General features: G+C 41.7%; 1 protein-coding gene across 1 annotated transcript in view; it reads left to right on the forward strand.

The window, feature by feature from the left end:
- LOC137528911 (cytochrome P450 2B4-like) overlaps positions 1-12614 on the forward strand; it is a 51631-nt gene extending 39017 nt beyond the window's left edge. The window contains exons 7-9 of the mRNA XM_068250675.1: positions 3026-3213; positions 7342-7483; positions 11299-12614. Coding sequence (XP_068106776.1) covers positions 3026-3213; positions 7342-7483; positions 11299-11480 — 512 coding nt within the window. The 3' untranslated portion in view covers positions 11481-12614. The remainder of the gene's footprint in view (positions 1-3025; positions 3214-7341; positions 7484-11298) is intronic.
- The last annotated feature ends 534 nt before the right edge of the window (positions 12615-13148 follow it).

A 13148-nucleotide genomic window follows, 5' to 3' on the forward strand; every position in this document is an offset into this window, starting at 1 on the left:
TAAACAATGGTATATAGTCTGGCTGAGCGAGCGGTGTACTACTGTTCCCAGCAGAATCAGAGTGGCAGTAAACAATGGTATATAGTCTGGCTGAGCGGTGTACACAGAGTGTCAGTAAACAATGGTATATAGTCTGGCTGAGCGGTGTACACACAATGCTATATAGTCTGCTATATAGTGTCAGTAAACAATGGTATATAGTCTGGCTGAGCGAGCGGTGTACTACTGTTCCCAGCAGAATCAGAGTGGCAGTAAACAATGGTATATAGTCTGGCTGAGCGGTGTACACAGAGTGTCAGTAAACAATGGTATATAGTCTGGCTGAGCGAGCGGTGTACTACTGTTCCCAGCAGAATCAGAGTGGCAGTAAACAATGGTATATAGTCTGGCTGAGCGGTGTACACAGAGTGTCAGTAAACAATGGTATATAGTCTGGCTGAGCGAGCGGTGTACTACTGTTCCCAGCAGAATCAGAGTGGCAGTAAACAATGGTATATAGTCTGGCTGAGCGGTGTACACAGAGTTTCAGTAAACAATGGTATATAGTCTGGCTGAGCGGTGTACACAGAGTGTCAGTAAACAATGGTATATAGTCTGGCTGAGCGGTGTACACAGAGTGGCAGTAAACACAATGCTATATAGTCTGGCTGAGCGAGCGGTGTACTACTGTTCCCAGCAGAATCAGAGTGGCAGTAAACAATGGTATATAGTCTGGCTGAGCGGTGTACACAGAGTGTCAGTAAACAATGGTATATAGTCTGGCTGAGCGGTGTACACAGAGTGTCAGTAAACAATGGTATATAGTCTGGCTGAGCGGTGTACACAGAGTGGCAGTAAACACAATGCTATATACTCTGGCTGAGCGAGCGGTGTACTACTGTTCCCAGCAGACACAGAACAGTGAACAGAATGCTATATAGTGTGGCTGAGCGAGCGGTGTACCACTATTCCCAGCAGACACAGAACAGTGAACAGAATGCTATATAGTGTGGCTGAGCGGGCGGTGTACCACTATTCCCAGCAGACACAGAACAGTGAACAGAATGCTATATAGTGTGGATGAGCGAGCGGTGTACCACTATTCCCAGCAGACACAGAACAGTAAACAGAATGCTATATAGTGTGGCTGAGCGAGCGGTGTACCACTATTCCCAGCAGACACAGAACAGTGAACAGAATGCTATATAGTGTGGCTGAGCGAGCGGTGTACCACTATTCCCAGCAGACACAGAACAGTGCACAGAATGCTATATAGTGTGGCTGAGCGAGCGGTGTACCACTATTCCCAGCAGACACAGAACAGTAAACAGAATGCTATATAGTGTGGCTGAGCGAGCGGTGTACCACTATTCCCAGCAGACACAGAACAGTAAACAGAATGCTATATAGTGTGGCTGAGCGAGCGGTGTACCACTATTCCAAGCAGACACAGAACAGTGAACAGAATGCTATATAGTGTGGCTGAGCGAGCGGTGTACCACTATTCCCAGCAGACACAGAGTGGCAGTAAACAGAATGCTATATAGTGTGGCTGAGCGAGGTACACAGAGTGGCAGTAAACAGAATGCTATATAGTGTGGCTGAGCAAGCGGTGTACTACTATTCCCAGCAGACACAGAGTGGCAGTAAACAGAATGCTATATAGTGTGGCTGAGCGAGGTACACAGAGTGGCAGTAAACAGAATGCTATATAGTGTGGCTGAGCAAGCGGTGTACTACTGTTCCCAGCAGTGACACAATGACAGGGGGGACCCTGGCTAGCGTGGCTGGAGCGCGAACTACCCTGCCTGCCTACCCAAAGCTAAACCCACAGACAAATGGCGGAGATATGACGTGGTTCGGGTATTTATTTACCCGAACCACGTGACAGTTCGGCCAATCAGAGCGCGTTCGGGTCCGAACCACGTGACCCGTTCGGCCAATCACAGCGCTAGCCGAACGTTCGGGGAACGTTCGGCCATGCGCTCTTAGTTCGGCCATATGGCCGAACGGTTTGGCCGAGCACCGTCAGGTGTTCGGCCGAACTCGAACATCACCCGAACAGGGTGATGTTCTGCAGAACCCGAACAGTGGCGAACACTGTTCGCCCAACACTACTCCATACATGCTTGTATCACCAAAATTTCTACGTATGTTAGAGAAAATAGTTGGCATAAGTAAAAAAAAAAAAAAAAAAATACTTTGTAGCCTTTGAGAAAATTGATTGATTTGATTGAAAATTGATTTTAAAAATGCTAAGGAAAAATGTTTTTAAATTGTAATTTTTCTGAGTTTAAAATTTTTTTTTTAAATGGATTCTCTCAGAAACTGCTTGTTCTTTTTGAAAAAAAAAATCCTGACTTGTTCCCACTCTACTCCTTAACATAAGTCAACATTTCAGTAACAATGGTATGCTTTGTTATTAATCGCTAGTCGGCATAAAATGATGCAAACATTTCTCAAAATTGCTGTTCCTCATTACGTTTACAAACAACATGCTCATGTTAAGCGGAATCGCAAATAACGTCTTTTTTAAAAAGGTAAATTCATATTTACCATAACTTTATGAGTAAGGCGACCTCATCGTCCCTTTGGATAGGGATGCTCATTCAGATTCCGCATTTCCAATCCAAGATTTGCAATTCTGATTGGAATTCAGGAAACGGAAGTTGGAAATTGAAATTTGCCAGAAATCCGATTTACCGCAACTCGGTAATTTTAGCCCAATCAAAGAACTCTGAAGCATTGGACCAATCAGAGAATGCAGAATTTTTCTGCAAATATCGGATTACCACGGTCATTTTAGATCAATCACAGGATTCTGATAGATGGTCTATTTTTAAGTTTGATAGATCAGTAGATATAGATATGGAGTACTAATGAATGCTTCAAACATACGAATAAAATATTGGAGCACACATTGCTTGTTGAGTCTTAGGAATAAGAAGTGTGGAACTGGAAGATTTCTGAGAGCTGATTTATATTATTACATGACTTATTCAAGATTTGAATCTAAAAAGTTAAAGGGTTACTATTTGTATTGCAGAAAAAGTACACAAAGAGATTGAGCATGTCATTGGTCATGAACGATGTCCTAAAGTGGAAGACCGAAAACAGATGCCTTTTACAGAGGCTGTGGTGCATGAAATACAACGGTTTATTGATCTGCTGCCATTGGGAGTTCCCAGAAAAACTACAAGAGATGTGGAATTTAGAGGTTACCTTTTACCTAAGGTAGATGTCTTGTACTAATGACTTGTGGCGTGGTCTCCTCATAAATTAACCACTTAAGGACCACGGGCTTAAACCCCTCCTAGTGACCATGCCATTTTTTACAAATTCGGCCACTGCAGTTTTAAGGGCTAGCTGCAGGGCTTTACAACTCAGCACACAAGTGATTTCCCCCTCCCTTTTCTGCCCACCAACAGAGCTATCTGTTGGTGGGCTGTGATTGCTCCCCCAATGTTTATTTATTTATTTTTACAAATACTTATTTATTTTTACAATAAATTTCCCTTTTCTTTATTATTTTTTTTAACCCACCCGCCCTCCCTTCCCTTGCCATCCAATCAGCGTGAACAGCTGTCATAGGCTTCAGCCAATGACAGTGGATCACTTCTCTGCCGCCCAGGCGGACAGCCGTGTCACACGGCTGTCCCCAGTACAGCACTGCCATAGATCGCATCACTGTACAGAGTAAATAGATGGCGGTTTCACCTTCTAACAGTCTCCTGCAGAGATGCATGGAGCAGTCCTGGGGTTGCGGCCGCATGCACGGCAATCGGCGTTACATGGTCGGCATTCAATAAAAGTAATTAGAATACAATATAATAATCTGGCTCATTTGCATCAGTAAGCCCTTCTGCGCTCGCGCAGAAGAGCCGACTGGTGGGACTGAGCCAGATTACTGGTACCGACACCAAGCAAACGGTGGCACTCGAGAGGACTGCGAAGGATGCATCAGTGCTCATGGGGCTGGAGGAAGCCCGGGTAAGTATAAAATCTTTTACTTTGCCCATCTTAGGTACACTTTAAAGTGCCACATGAAGATAATGGTATATCACTAGAATGAAATTACCAATATTCTAGAATTGAATTTGTGACATTGGTTTCTGATACTTCTTTGACTATCCCGAAGAGCTTGAGCCCACTGATGCAGTTGTGGCCGCTTTTCAGTTTCACATCAATGTTACAGATGCTGAAAAGTGGACAGAAGCGGACATCACTACGTTAGTGGGCTCAGGCCCTTAATGATCCCCTTTTCCTTCCAAAAGCCTAACCCATATTTACCTTCTTCCCACAGTAAACTTCTTGCTGATAATCTAATCCTTACATTCTCATCCCCTCACCATCATTAAATCATTCCCAATACCTAGTTCTAACCTCCTCTCGTCACTATACTTTCCTTACTAGGAAGAACTGGCAGCGTTCCTAATCAGGGCGCATCTTAAATGACTACCAACAGAGGTGTGCAGAGTCCCCCAGGAACAAATACACACATTGTATTAAAAACAGATGCAAACTATGCACTAAACCCTAAACTCACATTAAAAAGGAATACAGACTTTATATAATAAATGGGTGCAGCTAGCCATAAGTAAAGTTAAAGGAATACTATCGATTCACATATTTTTTTCAATTGACACAGGAATTGTTTGGGAAGTGCTGCTAAGTACTGGTGTATACATTTTAGTAGCAACTCCTTTGTTTACTGTTAGCAAAATACATTCAAAGTTTACTGACGCCAAAACTGACGGCTGACTGAGCCATGAGGAGAGGGGAAATTCCCCTCACACTTGATCAGTTGACTCTATGTGTAGCGCTGTGTGTGACAGAGAAGAGAGCTCCCAACAGCTGCATATCCTGTGTCCTGTGTTTCTCACTGACATGTCTGAAGAGAGCAGAGGAAATGTAACTGTCACAGCTTTTCATATTGTTTTGCTTTCAGAGTTTGATATGTTTGATATTTGCTTTCTGTAGTCTGATATGCAACTCTGGCTGTGCATTGAAGCAGACACCCCTTCTGCAATTGATTTGTCCCAATATAGCTAAATCCTACCCTCAATAAATTACAGCTTTTGCCTCTGATATTTAACATGAAAAGTAGGAAAATGTTTACACAGCCACATAGACATTATTTGTACACTGTCATCTTAGAACACTTGGGTATCCATAGTATTCCTTTAAGTAAACTTACATTTCCATACAGCAGGGGGCACAAACTGTTTTGGAAGCCAATATGTTCAATTTTGTTGCATCTGTTTTGAATGCAGGTTGTGTAACCTGCCTATAATTAGGCTCTGCACATCCATGCTGCTGGTCAATCAGATGTAGCCTGTCTTAGGAACTTACCCCTGCTGTATACTTTTCTTACTGTTGCCTAACCTTAATTGTTAAAATGAACCCCTATCCTCTAACACTAAACCTCTTTATTACAGCAACATGCCTCCAAGTCTCTAAAGGTGCTTTACTACTATCACTTGCTATTTTGACAGTGCCATTGACTTGATGAAGCAGGCCTGACCTGTGAAACACATGATTTTCTGCAATAGCCACCTGAAAGCTAAACAATAGCTGAGTGCTGGTGCCCAAATTATACACCTGGAGCTGGCAAGTTGCAACAAATCTGCACTGAGTCTATGACTGCACTTACTTTACCTGCTGTGCTCCCAGCCTACCAACAGTCTCCCCTCCCCCCCCCCCCCCTTCTTTCTTTTCTCCTCACATTTTCTGCCAGAATTAATTACAGTTGTGCGGTTACAGCTGCCCTTCCACCAAACTTTGAAGCCCTCTGTTCCGATTATTCTAAACCTACCCACCTGGTCTCTACTTGATACGGGCTGCTGAGGCGCTACCAGCTTTTTGCTTGCAATGGGAGAGAATGTTAGGGAAGTCCTTTTCCCCAGGGCAATGGTCTACTGCTTTCTTACTTACCCATGCATTTTCAACCTCTACTAGGCTGCAGGAGAGATGTTATAAACTATTTTATAATTGGTATATATGCCCACTAGTTCTACATAAAATATTCCCCAATGTATCTGATCTTTGTTGGCGCTGTCATGCTGACGTGTAGTCCCAATACCATATTTGGTGGTCTTGCCTGCTGGCTGTAGACTTTTGGAACACATTTTTTTGTATTTACAGTGACATGTCCTGTTTGTTCCTTTCTCCCAGCCCTGAGAATGCTTTGCTTTCCATGGTCCCTGGGAGCACATCGCTGCTGAAAAAAGTATTGTTTAGACATGTTCTCTCTGCGGCCCGAACAGCTATAGCTAGGGGTTGGAAATGCTCTTTTACCCCCTCTCTGGTCACTTTGGTGAAGGTCATGGATGACTTCATGCATTTGGAGGACTTAATTTCCTCTCTTCTGATGCTGGTTCTGAGAGTTCATTCATATCCACTTGCTGCCATGTTATTGCTGCCATGTTTTAAGAAGATATTGAAGTAAAGTATTGCAAGTTTTATACAATACAAGTGCGTTTCTCCCGGTTTCTTTGCTCTTATTGTGGAATTCATATCCACTTGGTCCATCTGGATCGATCATAAGCACTCGGATTCCTTTAGGAATTTAATACTATCACGACTTTCTACCTTTAGATGTATAAGTTGGTGTTCATAGACATGAGTCTAAGCTGATTTTTTTGTTTGGATTGGGTCACTATGTTGTCATGTGATGCCGAAAGTTCTCTTTATCATTTATACTCTTATATAAGGATCTACCTTTGTTTGATTTTCTTTGTTCTGTCCTCTTCCTTTTCTTTTTTTTCCCCTCTTCTGTCTCCCCCCCTCCCCCCCCCTAATTCTCTTTTCTCCTTTTCTTGTCTACTCTCATTCTTACCTCTCTGCAGGGGGTGTGAAGATGGCTATAGGCCCCTTCCGCTTTTCCTTCCTTTTATTTCCTAGCTTTCCCTGATCTCTTCCTGCTCTTTGTTCTTTTCACCTCTCTCTCATCTTTACCTGGGATATTCACTTTTTTACTTGACCTGGTTTAATGCAAGTTGTGTAATCTGCCCATGTGTTGGGCTCTGTAAATCTATGCAGTTGGTCAACTTGGGTGCAGTCTGTATTGGGATGCACTGCCAATATCTCCTGTTGTGCAAAATGTAAGTCTACTGATGGCTAGCTGCATGCATGTGTGTCAGTTTGCATTTAATTTATTTAGATTTAGGGTTTAGTGCATAGTTTTACATCTGATTTGTATTCAAAGTGTGTATTTAAGTCCCTGAGAGGGGGGCGGTGCACACCTCTATTGGTTTCATTTCAGATGCAGCCTGAAAGGAGCACTGCCAATCCTTTTCCTGTTCTAATATAATGTATACCTACAGTAGATAATCCTTCTAACAAACATTTATCTTGTTTCAGAACACTAATGTTTATCCAATACTGAGCTCGGTGCTGAAAAACCCTGATTATTTCCTGTATCCAAATGAGTTTAACCCCCAAAATTTCCTGGATGAAAATGGTGAATTCAAAAGGAATGATGCCTTTATTCCTCTTTCTTTAGGTATTATCAAAACATGTATTTTGGCAGTGTATGCAATTGATTTCCAGACAAGTAAAAATATGACTTAATTCTGTAACGGTGTGTGTATGCACGGCTACTGATATCTGATTATTTGACGATCTGCAGTATCGTCAAATAATGCAAATATACAAACCCGAACGTAAACTTTATTGCACAGGTGTAGTGATTGGTGCAACCAGTAATACTGCAGTTCTCCTTTAGTGATAGCCCTTGGAGACCGGGACTAACACCAGATAGAGAGTGGTCGTACAGGCAGAGTCGGTAAAAGGTCGGTCAGCAGTGGTACAGAATCGTTAGACAAAATCGTGGTCTAACACAAGCCGAGGTCGGCAGCGGGTCGGACAGAGTACAGGTACAGGAGTCAGAGGTTCAGGCAGGAAATCGGCAAAAGATCAGATAAGTGAAGTACAAAATCAGAAGGCAGGAGAATGGTCAAAGGTACAGACAGAGATCAAAACACAATAGAAGATACAATGGTAATGTATACTACTGATTACAGCTATCAAAGGTCTGAGCGCTAACACGAAGTATTCGCAACAACAGACAATGAACAACTGACCGCCAGATCCTTATATGCTGAGGATCATTCAGTTGAACCTCCCAGAAGCCCAGCCAATCAGAGGGCTTGCTGAAGTCAGCTGACCGGTGGGTCAGCTGACTCTTCTCCTTAGCAAATAAAGGTCCTGCCGCTGGGCGTGCGCACGCGTAGCCCTGATCCTGTGAGCGGCCAAAGGACCTGAGCGAGGCGCACTGCATGCCTGCGAGGCGGGGACCGCCGCCGGCTGGGATGCGGAAGCGGCAGACACGCCGCTCTCCGCCGTGGTGGCGTCCCCGCCAATCGTAACAAATTCTATCACAAGCTTTAAAATTGTGGTGATTTGATTTCCCCTTATCCTCCTTACTTACACCTCTAGCCAATGGTTACTTCTATTACTACCTTTTAAAATACTAACTTTCATGGTGCATCCCAGTCTTTAAAAAGCATATAAATAAATTCTACAAAATGAGGCCTTTAAAATGAAAAAGGTTTCTAAAAGTAACTTTTGTTTCAAATTTGAATTGATTTTGAGTTTAATGTACATTAATATTCAATCTAGATTTGTTTTTAAGAAGAATATAAATTTCATTAAATGAAATTTCTATAAATTACATTACTTAATTAGTGCTACTTTGAGAATTAAATATATTTTTTATAGTAACTATGGCTAGAAAATGTTGTGAATTATTAGGAGGGCCATCCAGGAAGTAACAGCCATTTGCTTTTATCTGCCATGCAAGGTATTCTTTCAGTGTAATTGCATCTGTCAGGTTAATTGCTTCTCTCCCTGCACCACTTGTGACATGACTGCAGAATGCCAGTAACTGTTTGTTCAGCAGTATTAACAGGAAGCTGCCCTATCCCCAATGGTGATGCTACTACAAAACTTTATAAAAAGATAAGATTAATGCTTAAATAAATTAGGTGATTATGTGGAGAAATAATCAGAAGATGTAATGAGCCATATGCAATTAACGTTTTCTCCTGAGTTTTCTCCTAGGAGATAATTTTTCATATTCTATTTAAAATAATTTTTCAGCACTTTGGAATTGAAAAAGTACCCCCAAAATAGGTGAAATGTGCTATCAAAATAATTTTTTTGTATTTTCTTGTTTGCCAATGGTTTAAAGGGCTTTTTATTTACAGGGTGTAAAAAATTAATCTAGGAGAAAACTCCAATGGCCCATGCATTTCAGTATTTCTCCTAAAGAGAACCCAAGGTGATTTCTAACAATTCTAACACCACACAGAGGCTGGGTCTGCATATACTGCCCAGCCTCTGTTGCTATCCCAATCCCCCCTAAGTTCCCCCTTCGCTCTGCTATGCCCATAAATCACACAGCCGGCTAGCGACACACAGCGTTTACCTCTGTGAGTGTCAGTCTCGCTGCTCCCACGCCTTCTCCATAGCTCTGGTCCCTACCCGCGTCCCTTCCCTCCAGTCAGCGGGGAGGGAAGGGACGCAGGCAGGGACCAGAGCTATGGAGGAGGCGGGGGAGCAGCGAGACTGACACTTACAGAGGTAAACAGCCGGGGCTGTGACACAGCTCGACTGATGATTTATGGGCATAGCAGAGTGAAGGGGGGACTTAGGGGGGATTGGGATAGCAACAGAGGCTGGGCAGTATATGCAGACCCAGCCTCTGTGTGCTGTTAGCATTTTTAGAAATCACCTTGAGTTCACTTAACTTTTCTCCTAGGTTATATTTTTTAATCATCTGTTCAACATAACTTTTAAGCACTTTCTAATTGAAAACATAACAAAAGTAGGTGAAAAAGTACTGACAAAATTATTCAGTGTATTTTCTTGCTTCCTGGCAACTTAAATGGCATTTTATTGACAAGGTGTAAAAATATCAACTTGAAGAAAACTTATTTACTGTCAGATCAACTGTTTCCAACATGTCCGATCTGATTTCTGATTGATTTTCCATAGAAGTGAATGGAAAATCATTCAGAAAATCAATCGGAAATCAGATCGGACGGACATGTTAGAAATAGTCGATCTGACAGTAAATCTTTCAGAAAATTGCACTGTGTGTACCTAGCACTAGGAGAAAAAGTTATTTACATACAAGCCACTATGTCTAAAATAAAATAAATAAAATTCTTCCTTAATTAACTACTTGAGGACCGCAGTGTTAAACCCCCCTAGTGACCAGACCATTTTTTACTAAATAGGCCACTGCAACTTTAAGGCCTCGCTGCAGGGCCGCACAACTAAGCACACAAGTGATTCCCACCCCCTTTTCTAATTACAGAGCTCTCTGTTGGTTGGGTCTCATCCCTGCTGGGATGTTTGTTTATTTATATACAAATATTTTTTAATTTTTTTTTTTAGTTTTGCTATTTTTTGTAATTTATTTTAGACTATCACTGCCCTCCCTCCTCCCACCAGCCAATCACTGTGATCGGCTGTCATAGGCTTCAGTGCCTCTGCACAGAGGAGCTTAGTACAGTCCCGGACAGCGGATGCACTCCTATCTGAATTACCCGAGGAAGTGGGGTCACGCCCGCGAAACGCGTTGCAATATTGTGGAGTGTATAGATAAATTGTTTGTGTTATACCTTAACACATACTTGTCTGAATTCTGAATGTCCTTTGGAGTGGCTAGGTCTCCACCGCTACCACATCCATGTTTTAAACCTTTTATTATATTATTTTATTCTTTTGGTGCCTCTGTCTTCCTGCATCTATCTTCAGTCCACCCTTGGTGGAAGGGCGGAAAACATTCTATGTTTCTACCCATCTAGAGAGACTTCTTAACCCTGAGTGGGGACAGGCTTGTTCTCCCCACCTGCCCTTACCGTGGTTGCCTATGAGGTAACCCTGGTTTTTTAATATTTCTACTTACCGTACATCTTTTCTCCCTTGATCCGTACATACTACATTATATTGGGCTCTCGGTGTCCCTGTGTCTTTTATGTGTGATGATGTAGTAAATTACTGAAGGATTAGTGAGGTCAAATTATTTTCATTTGAAAATATGCAACTAGTAGTTGTATTTACAATGCATAAAGGGAGTTTATTTTCATTATTATTAATTACATTGTTTCTTCTGTTTTTATCATTTTTGCGGGTTCACGTATTTGTGGTATATTTTTCTTTTATTTTTAAATTATTTAATTTTTTAAGGGGAGGTTATTTTATTATCTATTATATTAGATTTAGTTTATTTCTGCTTTTTAAACATATTTTGCAAGATATTATGGTTGTTGTGATACATTTTTCTTTATTTCTTTCATTCTTCGTCAGGGAAGAGGAACTGCTTGGGAGAAGCTCTGGTGCGGATGGAAATATTTATTTTTCTCACTGTTATTGTACAAAACTTCAGATTGCAGTCGGAAGTCCCCAGAGAAGATTTGGATATTACCCCAAATGTGTCTGGGTTTGGGAATATACCAAAATTATTCAAGATGTCCTTCATTCCACTCTAAAAATCGACTTTGGCTACTTTGTACATTCACCAGTTTAAGGTTATCTGTCATTTGCTTTATATGCGCATATGTTCACTTAAAAAAAGATGAAAAATTACAAAACACTACTTTTGTTGGAAAGAAAAACATTGCTAATGCATCCCTGTTTCATTGCACATGCGCCATGGTTTGGCCGGAGGACTAATCTCATTTCTATGTGTGGAAATGTTTTTCTAAGCTAGTGATTGTATGTGTGTATATGTTGAATACTATGTATGGGTAGAACACAAAATTTGTGTAATTCATTTTGTGTATTAAAATAATATGAAATAAATACATAATTAATGGATTATTATGATGATGATGATGAGAAAGATGGGTGTAAATTAGAAAACGTTGGGTTACCGCCAGGAAGGTTAAGCTTAGTCAAATTCGAGCAGAGTCATACACGTGTATCAGATGTCAGTCGTATTACAAGGATCAGGCAGTAACAATCAGAGACAGGCCGAGTCGGTAACATAAATCAGATGGCATCGGTACAGAAGGATCAGACTAGAGCAAGGTCAGGAAACAAGCAAGAGGTCGGTACATAGGTAAATATACAATGAGATGTTACTCCAATAATATCAGGAGTCCCAGGCATGCCTCCAGGACTTCTAAAGAGCTGCTCCAACACTATGTAACTCCCTACCTCCACCCATTAAGGCAGCCTCCCTCCTTCAACATCTTCAAGAAAGCCCTCAAAATTCACCTTTTCACTCTGGCCTACTACCCCTCACAAGTGCTCTAAACCCACAGCTGAACTCTGGTCCCCTACCTTTCGTGTCCTTACTTGTCCCTCTAGATTGTAAGCCATTGGGCAGGGTCCTCCTCCTTTTGTGTCCTACCTGATCATGCACCTCCATTACTTTAAACCCATGCTATGCATCTGAGTGAACCTAACTTGCCTAATCTCCATGCTCCCCTCCAGTGTCTAAGCATTACCTTGTACTCATACTGTGCTGCATGATCTGGTCTTTCTTGTATTCAGGTATTGTCATTTTGCTGTATGTCACCCCTAAACATTGTCTGTAACCTAAACTAACGTCCAGCGCTGCGTAATATGTTGGCGCTTTATAAATACAATAAATAAATAAAATAAATAAATAAATATTACGAATGAATTACAATAATAATAATCAATACTAAAAAACAAACGACTGACTAACTGGAGTACATATATTGTGCGTCTACACAATATATTGATGTAGCTCAAAGTAGCTAGCTAGGCCAGTGAACTGATTAGTATCAAGGCCAGTGAATGACTATCAAGGCCAGTGAATGAAATCACTGGCCTTAAATACAGATCCTAAAACCCCAGAAACCACCCCCATTTGGTGATGTCACCTGTGACGTCACTTGCCGTCATTCCTAACCCTCCTCCTGAGCCTATAAGGCTCACTTAAACTGGCATGTGCGTGGTGCGACCTTTGCGTTGCGTGCGAGCCGGAAAATACCGCCTGAGGGATGCCGCCAGAGGACGTCTGCTGCGAAGTCCCATCGCTCGCCCGGACCACGCCGGAGATGCCACGGGACCTGCTGCTGGAAGGTAAGAATGTTACAGTTGAATAGTTTTCACACTTTTTTAATTGTTTAAAGAGGAACTGTAGTGAAAATCACATAATAAAATTGATTATTTTTTACAATATT

This window comes from Hyperolius riggenbachi, chromosome 8, assembly GCF_040937935.1.
Source record: "Hyperolius riggenbachi isolate aHypRig1 chromosome 8, aHypRig1.pri, whole genome shotgun sequence".
Taxonomy (NCBI): domain Eukaryota; kingdom Metazoa; phylum Chordata; class Amphibia; order Anura; family Hyperoliidae; genus Hyperolius; species Hyperolius riggenbachi.